Raw genomic sequence first — 22,507 nt, forward strand, 5'->3', positions numbered from 1 at the left:
CATGGGTTGGACGGTTTGACAGGAGTTGGCAAGCCAGAGAACTGCACAAGGCTCCATTGTCTAGTTTAGTGCAGTTTCTATGGCTGGATGCCTTCTTAAATGCCTACCATTTCACAGTGTGTACTAGGTGCTTTTTACTTGGTATTAGCATCAGTGCTTTTTACAAAGCATAAATTGGATTGTAGAGTGACCCGCTGTTCTTGAGGAGACCTATAGAGTCAAGTATCTCAACACCAACATCAAATGGAAATTGTAGTTAAGATACCCGTGCCAGTGACATGTAAAAAGCACCGTCTGAACATGGCAGATGCCAGTGCCGCCTGACTAGCATCAGTGTCGGTAGAAATTTTACCGGTGAGTGTGTTATATCATAAGGCACAAAAAGAAAATGCCTCTCCCCAGACACAACAGATTGTCCATATTTTCATGGAAGTTTAGAAACAAATGACATCATTTTTATGGCAGCGACATCCATTTAGAACCATCAAGACAAGGAGGTGCACATACACACACAAACTTCTTTTTTAGTTTTTCACAACCAAATCCACTCACAAGGATTTGTTTGACCATATAGCACAAGACAATTGGCCAAAGTACCATTCAGTGAAAATGAACCTGAAGCATTGTGGTTTGGAAGCAAACTTCTTAACTACAGAGCCATGTTTATTTGAAAAAGAAATACATTTAAACTAGGATATAAATAGGACTTAGTAAAAGAGACAAGTACTTACTGCCATAAATTATTTCATTTGTGTAGTTGAAGTTCAGCTGACATTGGTCAAGACTAGGTACAGTATGAAGAAGTCTAAATGTTCTCATATCCCACTGAACAAATTGTTAAGGAACATGTGTTATAGTCAACATTACTATGGTTAAAACAACAACTTCATTACTATCTGTATATAAAAGATCAACACAAAAAATCGAAATCAATAAAAAAAAATCAATGGAAATTGTAGTTGTGATACCAGTGCTGGTGGCATGTAAAAAGCACCATCTGAACGTGGCCATTGCCAGTGCCGCCTCAACTGGCCTCTGTGCCGGTGGCACGTAAAAAGCACCATAGATCGTGGCCGTTGCCAGCCCCGCCTGGCACATAAAAAGCACCCACTACACTCACAGAGTGGTTGGCATTAGGAAGGGCATCCAGCTGTAGAAACACTGCCAGATCAGACTGGAGCCTGGTGCAGCCTCCTGGTTTCCCAGACCCCGGTCAAACCGTCCAACCCATGCTAGCATGGAAAACGGACGTTAAGCAATGATGATGATGATGACAAAACATCAATGCCATGGCACACCATCATTGCTGTTTTTCTGTCTCTCTCCTGCGACCAATCCCTAATTGTTTTCCAAGTTAGGTGTTTGTTTATTTTTGTTCTGCCAATTGATACACACCTGCTAAACTATGGAGCATTTATTCAACAGAGAAAGTAAACAATGTCACTGTTTGCCATTCAGATGCTGCCGATAACAACACTTTGTATTGACATTTGATGCTCTCTCACACACATACATGATGAGCTTCTTCAAAATTCCCATCTACCAAGTTCACTCACAAGGCATTGTTTGACTGAAGACTACACCAGAAGACAAGGCTACAGCACAGTGGTTCTTAATCATTTTTGGCCTATATCATTACCAGCGCATTCAAGTGTGATCGTCACCAGCGTCGCCTTACTAGCACTTGTGCTGGTGGTACGTGAAAAAACATTTGAGCTAGGTCATTGCCAGTGCCACTGGATTGGCTCCTGTGCAGGTGGCACGTAAAAAACACCATTTGAACGTGGCTGTTGCCAGTACTGCCTGACTGGCCCTCGTGCCGGTGGAACGTAAAAGCACCCACTACACTCTCAGAGTGGTTGGCGTTAGGAAGGGCATCCAGCTGTTGAAACTGCCAGATCAAGATTGGAGCCTGGTGCAGCCATCTGGTTCGCCAGTCCTCATTAAAAATCGTCCAACCCATGCCAGCATGTATTTTTATAATATTATTAGGAATTGTATAAAAGATAAAACATTTTGTGAATTGTAGAAGTACAAATAATTTATTTCACATAAATTTTAACAACAAAATCTTATAAGGATTCCAGTTGAGAATCACTGCTACAGCAAGACTGAACAGAAAACCAGGTGGTTGTAAAGCTAACTTTGTAATAAGACAGCCATGACTGTGCTTATCATTATAATTGTTTTAATGTCCACTTTCCATGCTTGCATAGGTTGGATCAGACACATTCACAGAAGACTGGAGATGAAGGACACAGCTTCACTCATAAGGACACTCATTCATGACATGGCTATGTGGTAAGAAGCTTGCTTCTCAACTACATGTTTCAGGGTTGTCCTGAAAACACTCAAGGCAACCAAAGCCCTGTGAGCAGATTTGGCAGATGGAAACTAAAAGAAGCCTGTCATATATAAACACACACGTATACATGTCCCCTCGCTCAACATCACTTAATGGGTATTGCTGTATTTACATCCCCATAACATAGCAGTTTGGCAAAAGAGAATGATAGAAGAAGTAACAGGTTTAAAAAAAAAATACTGGGGTTGATACATTCGACTAAAATTTTTCACAGCAGTGCTCCAGCATGGCTGCAATCTAAATGACTGAAACAAGTGAGAGATAAAAAAAAATAAAAGAAATCTATGCATTTTGTTTCAATTTGATAAAGGATACAACTTCTGAATTAATGATGATCTCCAGCCCCATTGGGTGGAAAAGTCCACTTATTGCTGCGTTGAACTTATCGAATTTATGTACAGCTTTACCAACTCTTACGTCCCATAACACACCATCATTAAGCACCAGATCATCAGAGGGGTCAAATGTGGCTCGGTTTGATGTGTAGTAGTTGGCCTTTTCTTGATCAAATATTTCCATTATTTGCTGACCTGTGTTTATGTCGTAGATCTAAGGAGAAGAAATACATTTGCAAGTTAAATAAGGAAACCGAACATATGAAAAGATTTAATACAGAAACAACCAAAGCATTACACTATCTAAAGAGAGATATTTTAGTATTCTGAAGCTATAGTAAAATATTTTCTGTATTAAAATTCAGATCTTTACTTTTTGACCTACAGATATAAAAAATAATATTTTGTAACTAAACACTTCCAAACTTTGGACACTGGTTGAATGTGTCATATAAAACATCTTTCACTCTTAGCGTTTTTGAGAAAAACATATTTACAAAGTAATTTCACGTTAAAGTTGTCCTATTTCAGTAATTTCAATCAATCAATGATGTGTATTCAGCAGAATAAAATTACTGCCGTTGTTTGTCAACAAGAACTTCCGGCGGTGTATATTTCATTTGTCACTGATATTTATGACAAACCTAACCCTAAAACCAGTACAAATGCACGAACGATGTCATAAATAACAGTGACAAACGAAAAATACACTGCTGATAGTTGTTATTGACAAACAAAGGCAGTAATTTTATTCAGCTGAATACACGTCATTGATTGGTTGAAATTACCGAAATAGGACAACTTTAACGAGAAATAACTTCGTAAATATAAGTTTTTCTCAAAAATGCTAAGAGTAAAAGATGTTTTATATGACACATTCTACCAGTGTCTGATGTTTGAAAGTGTTAAGTTACAAAAAATTATTTTTAAAATCTGTAGGTCAAAAGGTAAAGATCCTAAAATTCTCTAAAGTAGAGTATGGTTTTGTACTGTCAAACAATACAGAACTCCACACTATCTAAAATAATAAATCAGTATAGTTAGAGCAAAAAATGCTGTATTGTCTAAAGTAGGATAGTAAAATATAATATCAACAAAAATATTGTAAGGAGGCATTGAAAAATTGTTAGTACAAAAGAGTCAATAGTTAAAAAAGTTTGAGAAGTACTGCTTTAAAATACCTGACAAAAAATACTTCATTAAATATATCTATACAAAATATAGCAAGAACGGACACTAGTGTAGCTAGAGTTTGTGCTGTCCCTGGACCCCACAAAAACATATTGCCTATAGCAAACCCAAAAGTGCCACCAAGGGAGGACTGCCACTACCCAGCTATGCTAGTGAGAACAGAACAGTGTGATATGTTCATAAAAGAGAAGATGACATAACTATAAGTCGTTTAATACAAGGATTAAATAATAAACAAAAAACATGACATGTTTGTAGATCTATCACAACTTGGATGTGTAAAGTGATGGAAGAATTTTATGTGCCTAGGATTTCTGTTATGAGAGAGAACAGCTGGCAAGAGCTTGCATGATTTTCATTATCAATCCTTGGACATATTGTATTTTGAGTCCTAGAACTCATAGGGTAAGTTATTCCATTTCCAAGTAAGCTCAGAAATTTTTGGTTATCTAACTTACAATTCTATCATTCACCAACACCATTTATCACCTTGTTTATTTAAAAACATGCATGGAAAAAAAAAAAGCCCTCTCTCATCTCTGTCTCACTTCCTCACTGACCACTGGTGTATATCATCATTTAGCATCTGCTTTCCATGCTGGCATGGGTAGATGGTTTGACTGGAACTGCTAAGACGGAGAACTGCACCAGATTTCAGTTTGATTTGGCTTGGTTTCTATGGCAGGATGTCCTTCCTAATGCCAACTACTTTGAGAGGGTAATGGGTGTTTTTTATGTACCATATATATATATATAAAAATTAGAAAAAAAAACACCTTTTATCAATTCAAAATGAAAAATTAAGTCACACCATCTACAAAATTACATATAATAAAAATATTAAAATTAAAATAAGAATAATATACCTATGATTAAGTAAATTGCAAAATAATAATAATAATAATAATAAAAACGTATATATATTTTGCAATTTACTTAAAGGTATATTATTCTTATTTTAATATTTCTATATGTAATTTTCTAGATGGTGTAACTTAATTGTTCATTTTGAATTGATAAAAGGTGTTTTTTCTAATTTTTATATATATATTATATTTTGTGAAATTTAATTTAGTATTTCTAAATTGAATTTTTCCCTGTAAGTTAGGAATAATATTCCCCTCAAATAATTATATATATATATATATATACACACACACACATATTCAAATTTTCCTGTCATTCAGCAACACAATTCATCACCATTACTGGATAAGTGACTGAAATCACAATGTTATCCCTGAATGGGATGCCAGTCCATTGCAAAGAAACTCATCTTTCCCAGCTGAGTGGACTGGAACAACATGAAGTGGAGTGTTTTGCTCAAGAACACAATGCACTTCCTGGTTTTGCACTTAAAACCACGAGCTTATGACTGAGTGAAACACTAACTATGAGGCCATGTGCCTTGCATGTTTGGAGGTGAAAAAAAAGGGAAAAAAAAAAAGAAATCTGCATGTATACACATAATCATTCCCAAATATACTTACATAAGCTTTCTCTTCCCGCGTTCCAATGAGTTTATCCTGCACCTTTTTGCTAAATTCCATATAATTGTCTTCAGGGAAATTTTTCCTGAAAATTACGAAAGGAGACATCCATTCAAGACATGTCATCAAACACTTTGAAAGCATAATTTTGATTGTTTTGGGAACATCAGACATTTTCACTGACAAAATAATATATGCGCACGCATGCACACACACACATCATCATCATTCTCGTTTTGATGTCTAGTTTTCCATGCTTTTGCTGGGCTAAACAACAGCAATGTCATCCTTGTATAGGACTGCCACATCCTGTTGGCAAACAAACTCTACAATTCGGTACTGTTACTGCATATCTCTTGCTCAGAGATTTAAAACTGTCTGTCGCTTAAAAAGTATACAGTATGAGCAAATCAAAGCCTGTGATTATCTCGCACCGAGGACGGGAAACAACCCAGAAACCTAGGTCTGTATCACAAAGGCTGGAGATAGGAGCGATGACTATATGAACTCAAACAGTGTGTCGGTAGCCAGTTGGAAAAGATGTTTTCCTGGGGCTGAACAACAGTAACATCATCCTTGTATAGGACTGCCACATTCTGTTGGCAAATAAACTTTACTAAATTTATTTTCATGTTGCTTTAATACAACAGACACTTGATTATTTGATTTCAGCTTTCTCAAATCATTAAAAACAGTAATGTATATATACTGGACAGTGAAACATAAAAAGGACTTACTGGTTTTCAAGTCTGTCTAAACTTTTCCACAAAGAAGAAAGAGGTGTTCCCCATGATGCTGAAGTAACCAGAAGGTTACCATCCTATTAAGGAAGAAAGAAAGAAAGAAAAAAAAAAAAAGGAAATCATAATTCATTTTAAGATAAAAGATTCTCAGTAAGTAATTTTTGAAAGATTTTGTTGGCAACAAAATACTGGATGTTGACAACTGTTCTAGTCTTTCAAAAGCAGCCAACAACATTTGAAATTAAGGCTACAGTAAAAAAAAACCTTACACAAGTGTAATGAAATGAAAACAAACTAGAAACTGAAAGTAGATTATATATATATATATATATATATAAATAAGGGTAGAAATTGATATTAACCAATTAAAACCAGTGGCCTAGCATATTTTTAAAAAATCCGAAGATTAAAATTTTTTTACATACAAAATTTAGAGGAATGACCACTAAAATTTCGTATATTTTCATTTGTCTTGCTTATTTTTACACTTTGGATTTTGCTGAGTTTTTCTTGAGAACACATTCTTCGTGGAAAATGGCGATTTTGACGTCTATATCTAGCGTATAGGCTGTCCACTTTTAATGGTCAGTCCTCTAAATTTTGTGTATATATATATATATATATATAGCTTGACTGCTGTTCTATAGTATTTGCATAATAATATTCACCGTTATATAAGTTTATAGTAGAAAGAAATAATTTACCTTCGTCTGTCGGCAGTTTGTGATAGGAGATGAGTGACAGTTATAACTTCGGCCCTCCTGTAAATTGTCAGAATAATCAAATTAGTACAGTTTCATAATAATTGAGTAAACATGGGATATAAATGGAGCTGCAGAAGTATACGCTTCTTAGCAAGATTCGGACAATATGTTACGTAAGTGGTCTATGAGTTATAGATATTGAGAGGCAGATATTTAAAAGGACTGAATATGAATTTATGAAAAAGTGCTGGTATCGTGATAAAATGCAAAATATGTGTGTATGTGCATCTGTGTATGTGTTCCTTACCACTGCTTGACAGCCAGTGTTGTGTTTATGACCCCATAACTTAGCAGTTCGGCAAAAGGGACTGATAGAATAAGCATCAAGTTTTAAGAACTTTAGGTCTCACTGAGGAAATGACTAGAGACTGAGACCTCTGGAAGTGTGCTGTGCGCGAGAAGACCCGGCAGGACAAGTGAGTCCATAACCCGTGGCCTTCTACATGGGATGGAGCCAGCCTACGTATGCATACCTTCCCTTCTTGGGACACAAAACTCTACTTGTGAAGACGTGTTGAGGCAAGTGAGGATCAGAATCGAAATCGATCAATGGAAATTGAGGTGTGTTACCAGTGCCGGTGGCATGTCGAAACTCTACTTGTGAAGACCCGTTGAGGCAAGTGAGGATCAGAATCGAAATCGATCAATGGAAATTGCAGATGTGTTACCAGTGCCGGTGGCATGTAAGAGAACCTTCCGTTTCGCGACCGTTGCCAGCACCGCCCCGTTTCGTGTCCGTTGCCATCCTCGCCTGGCCCTCATGTCGGTGGCACATAAAAAGCACCATCCGTTCGTGGCCGTTTGCCAGCTCTGTCTGGCACCAGTGCGGGTGGCACGTAAAAAGCACCCACTACACTCACGGAGTGGTTGGCGTTAGGAAGGGCATCCAGCCGTAGAAACACTGCCAGATTTGACTGGGCCTGATGAAGCCTTCTGGCTTCACAGACCCCAGTAGAACCGTCCAACCCATGCTAGCATGGAAAGCGGACGCTAAACGATGATGATGATGATGATGATGAAATAAGCACTGGGGTTGATTCATTCGACTAAAATGCTTCAAAGCAGTGTCCCAGCATAGCCACAACCTAATGATTGAAACAAGTAAAAACTAAAAGATAATAGCTGAGTGTATCAAGTATCAGCACCTTAAGGGAAGATTTGAGTTCTAATCCAATTCTACATGACTTGACAGCAGAGCAGATAGGAACAATGATAGAGAAGGATTCAAATGTGGATTACTGAACCAAATGGTATAAGACCAATAGCTAGGTGGTTTACAATGCCAAGAGAGAATCCTCTTATCTCTATACTAGCAGTATCGCCCGGCGTTGCTCGGGTTGTAAGGGAAATAACTATATAAGCATTTTTAGAGAGTTATAGCCAAAAAATAGCAAAAAAAATGCATTAAAAATTGAAAAAAAATTAAGGTAAATTTTTTTTAAATCGTTGACACATCGTAGATATTTTTAGAGAGTTACTTCCCTTATATAAAAGCGAAAAAATGCATTAAAATGGAAAAATATGATGGTAAATTTTTTTTAAAAATCGTAGACTCATCGTAGACGCGCGCTAATACCCAGAAGGGCTCGATATGAATCACGACTAAAGATACCCGCTTTTGGTTAAACTGCACCGCAAAATGTGGGAGTAATTACGAATGTAAATCGAAGGGGACAGACACACAACTTCACTCTTATATAAAGATACTTTTTTTTTTCAGTCATAGAGTTAGATTTATGAAGGTCTTCAGTAGAAAATCCTTCGAATTCTGACTCGCTGCTTGATATAATGAAATTCGTATCCATTTTTTGTCAGAATTACAAATTTTGAAAACACAATAGGAACAAATTTCGGAAAAAAATCTCCCATAATTCACGGAATTAAAATTACACTTCGATTTTTGTACAAAACTGTATTTGAAGTGTTTACGAAGTATAATACGTGTTTTCACGAATGTACTAAAGAGATTTACTCTGATATTCTCATTTAAATATGAATAGGTAAATTCGGGCGGTTTGGTAACGAAAGGGTTTATATAAGTGTCGTCTGTTTATACATAAACACTGTTTCATAGTTTCAGTTTAGTCTTCCTCAAATCACTGTCGCTAATTTACTCTCTTCCAAGAACATTTTCACTCACTGTTATCTGTTAGCTTCCCATACATTTTACTCATGTATCTATCAGCGTGATAGACAGAAACAAATATTACATTTACTTTCATTTTATTCGTTGCCCACTGTGTGTGTGCGTTTGCGTGTGGTGTAAACCAGACTAAGAAAAGCATTTGACGCACACACCAGAATGTGAGTTTTCTGTAAATTTTGCTTAATTGGAGTTTAAATTTTAAAAACTGGACCTGGCATGATGCGATGCATTGTACTCTTAAAACTGCTAGGTAAATTGTAATTGAAGAAATCCTATATTGTAGATTTGTATAACTCCCAAAGGGAGGCAGATAAAATCTGCCTTTTATAATAAGAGATATATAAACTGCAAAATGTCTGTGTGCGTGTCCTTTATGCAAACCCACAGTTTTTCAGTTAGAGGGCTCGCACTTTCTATGGTCATTCAAAACCGTCCAAGGGTGGTCAGGCACATCTTTACATTTCCCCAGTCACCCCGCAAAGCCATTAAAAAATCAATAGAAGTGACTTTTTGTGAATTTTCTATCCAAAACCCAATCAAAATGCCCGAAACTTGATACGCCAATTGAATGCCAGCTAGCTGTATGTGATTGGTTGGAGATTTGGACAGTACTCGCGTGTATGTGCGCACGTTGCCGGGTCATAGTGTTAGTACAAGAATAAAAGTGTAGTAAATACTAACTTACCTCTCCAGTTTGAATATTAACAGGCTTTAAATCACCGGAATATGTACCCAGAAGAAGAAAATTACTGGAAGACTGGAAGTAAAAAAATACATGATAAACAAGAGCACTCAGAGAGCGAAAACCTCTGCCAAGGCAACACCGTCATCTCAAAGATTAACCGGAGATGATTTTTAAAATGAGAATATCTGAAATAAACTTGATTGCTCTCACAAATGAGAATACTAAAAACGAACCCAACCACCCCAAAAAAAAAAAAAACAAAAAAAAAAAACGATCGGTCCCAAAATCTAATCAGTTCGTGCCAGTCTTGAGGCCAAACATCCCTGAAAGTTTCATCTTAATCCATCCAGTGGTTCTTGAGATATTTTGTCCACAGACAAACTAACAAACAAACATGACCGAAAACAATACCTCTGCCTTCGCTAAGGTGGAGGTAATAATAATTTTCACAAACTGGATTGACATTCACAGCCATCATGAAAGTAGTATTGCAATCAGTGGGTGTAGGGTTGGTATTGGTTGATAATTGCAGACGACACAGTACTAGTTGGCTCATCAGGAGGTGATCACCAACATGCACTAAATGGGTTTACTGTTGATTGCTGCAAGGCAGGGATGAGAATTAGTGTTGTGAAGACCGAGATATTGGTGCTCCCAAGAAAATCTTCCCAGTGCACTTTGCACGTTAGTAGAACATCACAGAGGCAAGTGGAGAAGTTCATGTATTTCAGGACTATATTCACAAGTGATAAGTGGCAGGAGGCTGAATTAGGTGCTAGAATTACAGGTGCTGGCACAGTAATGCACCAGCTTCAGCATTTAATCTTCATGAGTGGAGAGGTTAGCAAAAAAACCTAACCCACTATCTTCAATTTGGTTTCCATGCCTGTCCTCACCTGTGGCCATGAATGTTGGGTAATGACCAAAAAAGTACAATTGCAAATATAAGCAACTGAAACAGGGTTCCAGTGAAAGGTCTCTAGAGTAATGTTACTTGACAGGATGCCTATAGCTATCAGATCAGGGAGTCTCTCCAGATGAAGTTGCTACTTTTCTGGTACAATGGACATGTGATTAGAATGCTGCGAGAATGAATCATAAGACAGATTCTTCAAGTCAAGCCAACTAGCAGGAAACTTAAGGGTAGACCAAGAATAAGATGGGTGGATAATATCCAAGGTCTTCCTTAGTAACATTTGGAGATTCAGCTGGAAAGTCTAATGATGGTTGCTTCTAATAGGACCATAAGGAGGAGGTGCCTGAGGACTCACCCCACCACCCCAGAAATAATAAACAGAGATGGATTGATGATGATGATAATAAAAACAACAATATACCTGAATTGTATCTAAGTTTTTTTTAACTAAATCCAAGCTTTATACTAAATCCAATGCTTTTAAAGAAAAGAAACTTTCAAATTGATAATTATAATAATAAACTATAATTGGTTAAACAGTTTAGTTTATAAGTTAGAATAATGTCATCATATATAGAATAATGTATTTAAAACAAAACAACTTACAATAAATGTACAAGAAGAATAACCATCTTCATCTGGATCACGGAATGTGCGGATAGGTTTGAATCTGAAAACACCAAAAATTAATGTTAAATTCAAGGCAAACAGAGAAAAGGGATGGTTTATCAACCAGACAAGTGACTTTTTTCTGAATATACCAATGATGGTAGAGACCAAAGACATGAATCACAAGCACAAGTAGCTGTAAGTAATGAGTAAAATGTTTCTAAATCCTGCAAAGGATGTTAGTGTTTTCTGGGCAATTTTAGAAATGATAAAAATGTGGGATATCCTGGCAGTAGATCACTGTAGTTGAGCATCCTAGAATTTAAAGCTTAAGTTGAGAATTGGATATTCGAGTCTAAGACACCTCTTCTTACATGGTTATAATGCTTTTAAACTGAAATGTTGGATCTTCATTAAATGACCCAGCACCAAAAGAAAAGGTTGAGGTGAAATGCAGGATTGTGTCACTAGCACAGATGCAGTGTTTTAGAATAATACCCAAGATCCCACTTAAACTCCTGAAACAGGAGCTAGATGTGAAACTGTAAAGCCTAATGAGAAGGGCTTCTCTTAAAAGACCCACCAGAGGAATCTTTCTTCCCTTATGTAAAAGTCTAACAGAAGATAGAAAGATGGGACAATTTGAGGAGATTCCTTTAACAGATATATCAGAATATTTAGCTGTTATGGAAATAAAAAGCAAACACACACAAAGGATTGACAATTAAAATCACTTATTTTTGTGTGCATATTGTGTTCAGTTTCTGGCTCTAAAGAGCAGAAGGTATGGAAATAGTGATTTTAAATAAAATTACTCTTTATATAAATAGGGATAATTTAATCTGTATATTACAAGCAAAGTTAGGCAATGTGACATATTTAATAAAGTCTAACTATTGTCAAAAAATAAAGAAAACAAAAACGAAGTGAAAAGAACAAACAGGGTGTATTAGGTTGATGGTCAAGAAAGACAGAAGATGTCTTTGACATTTCACATCTATGCTCTGCTAGTCAAACTAACCTGACAAGAACATCTAAGTTTTAAAGTGAAAAAATAAACAAACCTGCTGTAAACATATTTTTTGTGACACTTAAATCCATCAATACCACCAAATTTAGGAGAGATCTATATAAAGAAAAAACAGAAAAAAATACATTTACACATATCAAACTAGAAAATATCAAAATAAATTGTTTCAGAGACAATAAATATTGCTTTTGTCAATAAAAAAATTTTAATATATGTTAAATTTGAGACTTTGCAGGGTCCTCCATATTCAGATTTTAGTTAATGATATAAGAATTGGGTCAGGAAATTTGAATTCAGTTTCGAACATTTCTGATCAATATGATGAACAATATACTAAAATATTTTCAAGCATTGAATAAAACAGTCGTGCTTTATTGGTTAAAATATATGTACAAAGAAAATACTGTAAAGTAGGGTATAGTATTACATTTCTGTAAATATTACATGTAAACAATACAAGCACAATTTAAAAAGTAACAAATAAATAGTATTCCAAGTTTTATAATCAAGCAAATACCATAGAAGATGAATTCTTGGTAACAAATGTACTTTTAGGTTAGTTGGCTATTAAGAAGTATATCTAAATATTAGTGAAGATATTTCGTTGAGTAAAAGGACTTATTAAAACACTGTCTTCTGGCTTTGAATAAATATTGAGAATGACTGGCATCTGTGCTAGTGGAGCGCTAAGAGTACCATATGAGTGAGATCGTTGCCAGAGCAACAAGCTGGCCTCCGTGCCGATGGCATGTAAAAATACCATTCGAGTGTGATCGTTACCTAGGTCGCCTTACTAGCACTTGTGCTGGTGGCATGTGTTAAAAACATTCGAGCGAGGACGTTGCCAGTGCCGCTAGACTGCCTCCTGTGCAGGTGGCACATAAAAAGCACCATTTGAATGTAGCCATTGCCAGTTTCCACCTAACTGGCCCTCGTGCCGGTGGCACGTAAAAGCACCCACCACACTCTTGGAGTAGTTGGCATTAGGAAGGGCATCCAGCTGTAGAAACACTGCCAGATCAGATTGGAGTCTGATGCAGCCATCTGGTTTGCCAAACCTCAGTCAAATCGTCCAACCCATGCTAGCATGGAAAGCAGACGTTAAACAATGATGATGATGAGTGAATCAAATAACACACAACAAATACAAAAACAACAACATTATTTTAATATTCAATACGTACCATAGCTCTATTAACTCTAGCTGTAATGCAAGTAGGAGCAAATCTACTTCCTCGAGGATCAGGACATTTATGAGGACTGAAAATGACAAAAGATCCATTATCTTTCTTGTTTTAAACAAATGTATATAAAGGAGAAACATTAAGAAACAATGTATGGCTTGATCAGATGATAGCAGTTCATCACCATAGAGTCAATGCCATTTTTCACCAATTTGTAAACGACCCTACAGAAACAGGACTGAAATACTCAAACTTTAACCAATAAATATTTGAAATACTAATTAAATCAATTATTTACTGAGTACCCTCCAAAAAACTCCGTTCAATAGTTTCTGACGTAAGCTTAAATGTTTCAGCATTTGATAATTATGAGATGACATTCTGTTATTACAATATTACAAGGTTGTTATACAATTTCTGAAGTCACAAACTCTTATGAACATGATAAAACTTCTCAAGAGTGACAGATTAAAAAAGACAAAACCAAAATTCAGACAACCACAAATCAACCCCTTAAATACAAATGTCTCCTGGAATAATGGCTTAATGGAAAAAAATAGTTGGTTTCATCAAACTAAAACAAGAAATCCAGTTCTTTTCAAGAGCAGGCATGGCTGTGTGGTTAAGTAGTTTGCTACCCAGCTAACAATGTTTCAGGTTCAGTCCCACTGTATGGCACTTTGGACAAGGGCCTTCTACTTAAGTCCTGGGCTGACCAAAGCCTAGTAAATGAATTTGGTAGACAGAAACTGAAAGAAGCCCATTGTATGTGTGTTAGTGTCTCCTTGTGTTAACATCACATGGTTGTTGTAAATGAATGTCGCTCAGTTCCAATATTCTAAGATGGCATGTCTGGTCATAGGGAAACAATCTCTCACTTCCAAACAGGTATGGGTTGGTGACAAGAGGGTCATTTGCCTGTAGAAAATCTGCCTCGGTAAATGCCATCTAGCTCATGCAAACATGGAAAAATGGACATTAAATGATGATGATGATACTGGAGTTTATTCTAAATCAATAATACCAATGATTTTTGTTTTAACAGACACCCTCCCACTCCTGCTTAAGGTAAAAGGAGAAATTGAAAATTGGTCAACACTTACGTGAAGAGTGACATTGGGGGACACGTTACCATGGGGTTCTTACAGAGTGCATGTTGTTTCCTGAGATATTCTGTAACAATGCCATCCAATGTTACCTCATTATCAGAATGGTGTTTGTGAATCATATTTTTCATGATGGTCATGTCTTCTAGTCGATCTTTCGTAAACTGAGACCTGGCATTAGCTGCCTGGTTGGCCTAAATGGAAACAAAGCGATTATATATTTATTTGAAAAGAGGAAATGATTAAATGAGTGAAAGTAACTCTTTAGACAGACAGTATGGATATTTGTTGCATAAGATGAAGACATGACTGTGGCATGTCTTCCCCATCTCTAATCATATTCTCTTATGGAGCATCCCCTTCTATCCTCCCTGTACTATTTATACTCCCACCTGCTGTTCCCTGTAGATAGGCCTCAATACATCTCCAACATTTATTTCTCTCTCTATCAATGGCTAATTCTCTCCCACCACCTTCTCCTACTGAGGAACCAAATGTTTCCTCTACTGAGTGAAATTGGTGGACAGAAACTTCAAGGAAGCTCATCATAAATATGTGTGCCCAACTTCCCCACCATATTTTAACCATCCTATCTTCTATCCTCTCCCTCAGTCAAGGGGTGTCTTTAATGTTGCAAGCAACAAGGCAACATTATTAGTGCTTGTACCACGAAAAGAAAAAAGCAAGCATCCAGTATATTCAGTAAAGTGGTTGGCATTAGGAAGGTCACCTGGTTGTAGAAGCCATGTATTAACTGGCACACTGGAGCCAGACATAATTCTCTGACTTAGTGGATCAAAACATCCAACTGTACCAGCCTAAAGTGAATGTTAAATGCTGATGGTGTAGAGGTGTGGTGAATGTTGAGCCAGAACGTTGTTATTAGTACTGGCTAAGCAACAGATGGTGACATTGTTTATTTTCTCCATAGATCCACAGACATGTGCTAACTGGTGCAATGAAATAATCCCTTACTTGAAAAACAAGTAAGGATCAGCACCAGAAAGAGCAACCAGTAGTAGAAAATTTTGCTTCAAATTTTTATCTAAGACATTCCAGCATGGAAAAATGGCTGTAAAAATGATGATGATATATATTTAAGGGACATTTAAACAACATATTACCTAAACTGAAATAAGAGGAAAACAAAATGTGGCTCTTACTTTGATAGTTGGTGTTGAAGCAATTACAGGAGAAGCAGCAGAGTGTCGATTAAGTGAGAACTTTACAGGACCTAAAGTGCCATTGGAGTTGAGGATACTGGCACCAGAGGAATGTGATAATAGAGATGGTGTTTGGTTAGAATTGTGACTAGTTGGTAATGGACTCAATTGACGTGACTGCAAATACAAACAAGTAAACAAACAAATGAGTAACAATAAACATGTGTATAACTGGGTTATGGCTTTTGAATGTACAATTCTTTCAAGGTGAAAGTTTAACTAAATACCATATTTGGTAGCATTAAAAACACATGGGCATACCTATTTCTTTACTAGCCACAGAGAGAGGACAAACAAACAGATTAAGTCAATTATACTGACCCCAGTACGTAACTGGTACTTATTTAATCGACCCTGAAAGGATGAAAGGCAAAGTCGACCTCGGCGGAATTTGAACTCAGAACGTAGTGGCAGACAAAATACTGCTAAGCATTTCGCCCGGCATGCTAACGATTCTGCCAGCAGAACATATTCAGGAAAAAAAGTTTTTAGTACATGAAAGCTTATGAGAGATCTAACTTTGCATATAGGTTGTCTTGATATGTCTTGCTATTAAAAGAATGATCAGCTAATGAGAGTTTCACTTGGTTGAAATAAGGGGTTTGCATGTATACATAAAAGGTAGCAGTTCATCTTTCACTACAAGTGCTCTATAGCACTTGACAAAAATATTAACTTTCAAGAAACCAGTATAATTGTGTTCATAATTTCTATGCAATCAGAGTTTGTTGTTTTGGCAACCACAGTTGAGTAAATATTACAACTATAATATTTATATTAAAAAAATACTTTCACAATTTGTTTTTTCTATTTTACAACAGTACAAAATATTAATTCAAGTATCTCATTAAGGACTATTACATTTATTTATTTATTCATCTGTAATAAAGCAATTATTAGAATAATCCTTTATTTGTAGCCAACGAAAAATACCACTCATTTCCCATATTAGAGATAGTAAAGAAAAATTTCTTACAGCTTTTGGTGTGGTCATAATTGGGTTAATCAGCGGGTTTGTTGGATGGACTGTAGGAATGGACATATTGCAAGGCAAGTTAGCCTCTGTCTGAAGGGCTGTTGCTGAATTGACACAACCTGGAATAAAAGAATATAAAGCTAAATTTAGTGAGACTGCCTTTCAATGGAAGCACCACATAGGAAAAAATGGATGTAAAAACAACTAGAAAAGCACTCAGAGAGCGCAGACCTCCGCCAAACATCTTATTTCCACCCAATTGCTGAAAATCGCCCAATTTCCCAAACCATCAAAATTACAATCACCACAATCAGTTTCTTTACGCAGTTGAAAATCCATTATCCGATACTCATGGGACTGAGATTGTTGCAGATTTTTGATTTTTCTAATTTCGGAGTACTTTATTAAAAAAACACAAATTGCATCTACAAAATGGAACAGTTTGAGGATAGAAACCAAGTCTAAACACAATAGCTTACTCTGAATGTAGTTCTATATAAATCTTTAATAATTTTTTTTTTATACTTAAGACCATCAGAAATGTTAAGATATCAGCCTCTACCCACATTGTCATGCTTTGATTAAAAGGTTACAGCATAGATTAGATTACTCAGATAAGTTTCAGCCGAAGTTGACTCAGGCCATGTCTAATTTAATAGCACCACCCGGAAGAGATACACAGTCAGCTCTGGAGAACCATAGCCCATTCAAGCAGAGGGTTATTGTTTTCAGAGGCATATATGGGTGGTTTATCTGGTATTTGTTGGGGGTAATCATCTAGGGATCATTTGAATGCTGTGAAGTCCCTTGCCTCCTTTATGTGGGTCTGGCACGATATTGAAAAGAGCAGGGCCAATTGAGGTGAAATAGTTCTGTTATAGTGTTGTGATACGACACATACATTTCTGTAGTGGACGGATGGCACGAGGGCCAAGCACTGGATGAATTTTAAAGATGGGCAATGTTGATGGAATATTTTCCTCATCATACATAGAGCTCACAGCAGCGGTAGAGGGAGCAAAGCCTGAGCTTTTTGAGTCAATCCCAATAGTCAAGGCTTGTCATGTCATCCTCTGCCAAGCAGCTCATTTTAAGATAGATATGCAAGTAAAATTACTAATAGAGAAACAAAAATAAACTTTGGAAACAACAACGATGAACGTGTTTTCAAGGGAGATAATCAAAGAACGTAACATTGTAATACTTCATGTAAAGTAAATATAACAAATGAAAAATCCTTCAAGAAACCATAAAAATTCCTGGATCACTACCAAAATTTCATCATCTGTTCCTTGTGTCATTACTAACTTTTCCTGCAAGCTTCATCGAATACCGTTCACAACTTTTTGAGTTATTTTGCACACAGACGGACAAAACAACGCCTTCTTGGCAGAGGTAATGATGATGGTGATAGTAAAGATAGGTAATGTCTTAAGAGTGTAAAAAGAAAAACAAAAAAAAAACTAACCTTCAGACAAAAGATACTCGTGAATCAAATGAAATAATTCTCTCTTCTGGAAAGTAATTTTCGTCTGAGCTACAATATCAGCCTTGAAAACAAGAAAGGATAATTTATTTTTAAAGCATTTGGAAAAAATTAAAAATGATTTATCGGAAGATAACAACCCATCACAGCCTGTGTTTAACCCTATGATATAAATTCCCTGGTATAAAGTGATATCAAAATGTTATGCTAATCTATGTTCTGAACACCAGCTTAATTAATAACCAAATCAGTTTACTAAATTCATTTTCAAAATTAATTCAAACAAAAACTGTATATTTCATCAGGAATACAACAGACAAATTAATATTACTATTGACAATGGCATGCAATAAGCACCCCAGTACCGCTTGACTGGCTCCTCATGCCGGTGGCACATAAAAAGCACCATCCAAACGTGGTCAATGCCAGTCCCCCACAACAACTGGCTCCTGTGCTGGTGGCACGTAAAAAGCACCATCTGAACATAGCCGAGGCCAGTGCCGCCTGACTGGCTACCGTGCCAGTGGTACATAAAAAGCACCCACTACACTCTTGGAGTGGTTGGCATTAGGAAAGGCATCCAGCTGTAGAAACATTGTCAGATCAGATTGGAGCTTGGTGCGGCCTCCTGGCTTGCCAGTCCCCAGTCAAACTGTCCAACCCATGCCAGCATGGAAAATGGACGTTAAACGATGATGATGATGATGATGATTTATCCAAATAAACACCAATGTAAATTTATAAACAACCTCTCAGCTGAAATTAGAGTTTCTACATGACCATTTGATCTGCTAGAAATCTCTAAATACTCCTGTCTTTAATGGTACATTAAATAATGTAGATCTGGAACTACAATACTTATGAGTACAGCCATAGCTAAAATACCTTTCATCATAGATCTCCTTACCATGGCTGACAAAAACATCAACCTAAAATCCTATATTTTATATGCATCAAACTATTTTGATAGTTAACGAACACACAAAGATCTTGAGTGATTGTGGTTACATATATTGATATCTTGAATAACTCCAGTATATCAAAACCCCAATGGCTTGAGAGTAAGGCATTGGGTTACATACAAACTACATACTAAGAAGTTCATGGAATCTTGTCAGATTACAGACTAATGTCTTGTTTCATAAAAACAAAAGATCTTTTCTGGTAGCTGTTTCAGAGTATAAACTGAAATAGAGATAAATCTCCTATATAAGAGACCAATCTATTTCAGGTAATTTTCCCAGATTGTCTGGTTTTTATTTCTGACAACTAGATCAACTGAAGCCTATAGAATTAAGGCTAACCATCCAAATACATAATGAGATACTTTCAATGAATTTAAACTTAAATTGTTTTAGCTGGTAGTTCAATATTATATCTACACATTTCATTTCTGAGCTGTTTCACATGACAAATATAGGACTGTTTATTTTCCAAATACTTACAGCAGCACCACCTCCCATCAGCACAACAACATTTATTCAGTGACACAATACAGATTCATGCATATATGTTTTTTTGAAGCCAAGAAAAAAAACCACACATCTTTCAATTACCTTCCTGATGTCTTGAAGAGAAGCTTCAATATTTGCATTATGGTGTTTTCCAGACACACGTTCAATTAATTCATTGGAATACTTGCAAAATTTTACATGTGCTTGTCGCTTGTCTTGAAGAACAGGTTCTTTCATAAGCTCTGTATTAGAAGAAAACAGTGTAAAGATGAAACGCAAAATATTCAGTCTGTGTATTTCTGTCACTGATCCTACCCATAAATATTTGTGGAAACTATTTAATAAAGATAAAAGTACAATTTTACTTTGCATACTTCAAAACCATTTAAGGATCTTATGATAGACATCAATATTGAGTTTTCAGACATCAGTTGTGGTGTAGCCGAAATTTGATGTTTTATTCGTATTTTTATACCAGTTATCAAATTAATGCAATATTTGAATCCAAACTCTAATGAATTACTGCAACAAAGTTACTTCAGAATGACATCCATTAAAAGTTTACAAAGAAACATCAAAAAATTACAAAACTTAATTGATAAGATCAATAAAAACCACATAGTACATCAAGTGATATTTTTTTCAGAATTTAATAATCACAAATATTTAATGACAGATGGACTAAAATATAGGTTAAAATAATGACACTCACGTTGTAATAAACCATTATTGAATAAAGGAAGTTTCCCAATGATCTGCCGAACAGTTTCGGACCGAGACAAACCAACAAGAGCCTAAGAAAGTAAAGACAATCTTATTTAAGTGATTTTCAAATGTTTATAATTTTTATTACAAATAGCATATTATATTTAACACATTATTTTAGAAGGAAATACTTGAAGAAATCTTTTAAGATAATAATAATAATAACAATCCTTTCTGTTGAAGGTACAAGGCCTGAAATTTTATGGGGAGGGGACTAGTTAATTACATCGACTCTTAGTGTTTTACTGGTACTTAATTTATTGACCCCAAAGGATGAAAGGCAAAGTCAACATTGGCGGAATTTGAACTCAGAACGCAAAGAAGGATGAAATTCTGCTAAGCATTTTGCCTGATGTGCTAACGATTCTGCCAGCTAACTGCCTTAATAATAATAATAATAATGAATTTATTGATATTAAATAATCTTAAAAAATTTGTAGCACATATATAGAATGATGAAAAGTTGATTTTGGCAAAATGTGAACTCAGAACATAGACGAAGAAGACTCAGTATTAACTTGAATATAAATGCTTCTCACTAGTACAAGGCTACTAAGTTTCAAAAGACTAATAAACATTAACTAACTCAGTACATGGCTAATACTTATTTTACCAACTCTAGAGATAGGAAAATCAAAGTTAATTCTAGCAGGCACTGGCAATGATCATGCACCATTCAAGCGTGGTCGATGCCAGTACCACCTGACTGGCCCTCATGCTGGTGGCACGTAAAAAGTACCCACTATACTCTTGGAGTAGTTGGCGTTAGGAAGGGCATCCAGCTGTAGAAACATTGCCAGATCAGATTGGAGCCAGTGCAGCCTTCTGGCTCACCAGCCCTCAGTCAAACCGTTCAACCCATGCTAGCATGGAAAGCAGACGTTAAACAACGATGATGATGAGAATTTCCACTACAATGTGAACTATTTATTTTAGAAAAAGGACTGATGCGAAAACTAAAAAAAAAAACCCCCAAACAATAAACAAACGAAAAACAACAAATGAAGTTAAAAATATAGATGAGAAAGTGATTAGTGAGCAGTAAGCAAAACAGTATTTAAATAGACACGTTCTAAGCTGGGTTTTAGCATTGAGAGTGCAATAGCAGTTTAGGAATGCAATCCAAACACAAGGAAATAATCACATGTACAAATACAATATGTGAAAACAATCCTAAAATACCCAGATCCAAATACTGTATTAGTAAAATTTAAAAATATCTAAACTCATCTTAGAAATACAGAACTACAATATCATAAATTATAAACCTATATTTGTTGTGTTAAGTTCTGTGACAAAGATCTATTTATCTGAAAATAAGTAGCATATTCACTTCAGAGTTGAACACTTTTACAAAGGTGTCCAACTGTAAAAATTCACACATTCTAACTAATTGTATAATATAGTAACAGGAACTAAATTAAATAATATAGTAACAGGAGCTAAATTAAATAACCTTAATAACTACTCATAATGATAAATATTACTAATAATCACTGCAGTATCTGAATCACATTTCAAAAGACATAAAGAAGGTACAATACAAAACTATGCTGAGAATATATTAAAAATATTGCCTTACTTTACACGCTAAAGCACGAATATTATCAGCTTCACTAATGGGAGTTTTCTGAGATAATAACTTCAGAAGAACCTAGAAAACAATACAAACAACAAATTATACTCAATTATACTCAAAATTCAAATAACAGCAATAATATTCATCTAACCACAAACAATTTTTAACATATATATTTAAGTACTAAATTGTGTTATGCTTTCTGTTTTTGTAAGCATTGTCTTTTGTTTTACAAATTGAGACGACAACCTTATTCCTAATTAAATTTATAATAAATCCACATGGTTCCAGGTTCAGTCCTACTGTGTGATACCTTGGCAAGTGTCTTCTGCTATGGCCTTAGGCTGACCAAAGCCTTGTGAGTAGATTTGGTAGATGGAAACTGAAAGAAGCCCGTCATGTATGTGTGTGCATGTGTCTTTGTATCTGTTTCCCACCAGTTTCAAAACCAGTGTCGGTG

At 35.8% G+C, this 22,507-nt stretch overlaps 1 protein-coding gene across 1 annotated transcript in view; it reads right to left on the bottom strand.

The window, feature by feature from the left end:
- Nucleotides 1–22,507, bottom strand: part of LOC115210625 (DDB1- and CUL4-associated factor 1) — a 58,375-nt gene that overhangs the window by 5,661 nt on the left and 30,207 nt on the right. Inside the window, exons 17-32 of the mRNA XM_029779229.2 lie at nucleotides 22,051–22,122; nucleotides 20,416–20,497; nucleotides 19,806–19,945; nucleotides 18,232–18,313; nucleotides 16,764–16,882; nucleotides 15,728–15,904; nucleotides 14,562–14,758; nucleotides 13,459–13,534; nucleotides 12,309–12,370; nucleotides 11,242–11,305; nucleotides 9,720–9,791; nucleotides 6,829–6,885; nucleotides 6,119–6,201; nucleotides 5,382–5,466; nucleotides 2,681–2,914; nucleotides 732–825 (exon numbers count right to left, since the gene is read on the bottom strand). Coding sequence (XP_029635089.1) covers nucleotides 732–825; nucleotides 2,681–2,914; nucleotides 5,382–5,466; nucleotides 6,119–6,201; nucleotides 6,829–6,885; nucleotides 9,720–9,791; nucleotides 11,242–11,305; nucleotides 12,309–12,370; nucleotides 13,459–13,534; nucleotides 14,562–14,758; nucleotides 15,728–15,904; nucleotides 16,764–16,882; nucleotides 18,232–18,313; nucleotides 19,806–19,945; nucleotides 20,416–20,497; nucleotides 22,051–22,122 — 1,696 coding nt within the window. The remainder of the gene's footprint in view (nucleotides 1–731; nucleotides 826–2,680; nucleotides 2,915–5,381; nucleotides 5,467–6,118; nucleotides 6,202–6,828; nucleotides 6,886–9,719; nucleotides 9,792–11,241; nucleotides 11,306–12,308; nucleotides 12,371–13,458; nucleotides 13,535–14,561; nucleotides 14,759–15,727; nucleotides 15,905–16,763; nucleotides 16,883–18,231; nucleotides 18,314–19,805; nucleotides 19,946–20,415; nucleotides 20,498–22,050; nucleotides 22,123–22,507) is intronic.

Source organism: Octopus sinensis, linkage group LG4 (assembly GCF_006345805.1).
Source record: "Octopus sinensis linkage group LG4, ASM634580v1, whole genome shotgun sequence".
Classification (NCBI taxonomy): Eukaryota; Metazoa; Mollusca; class Cephalopoda; order Octopoda; family Octopodidae; genus Octopus; species Octopus sinensis.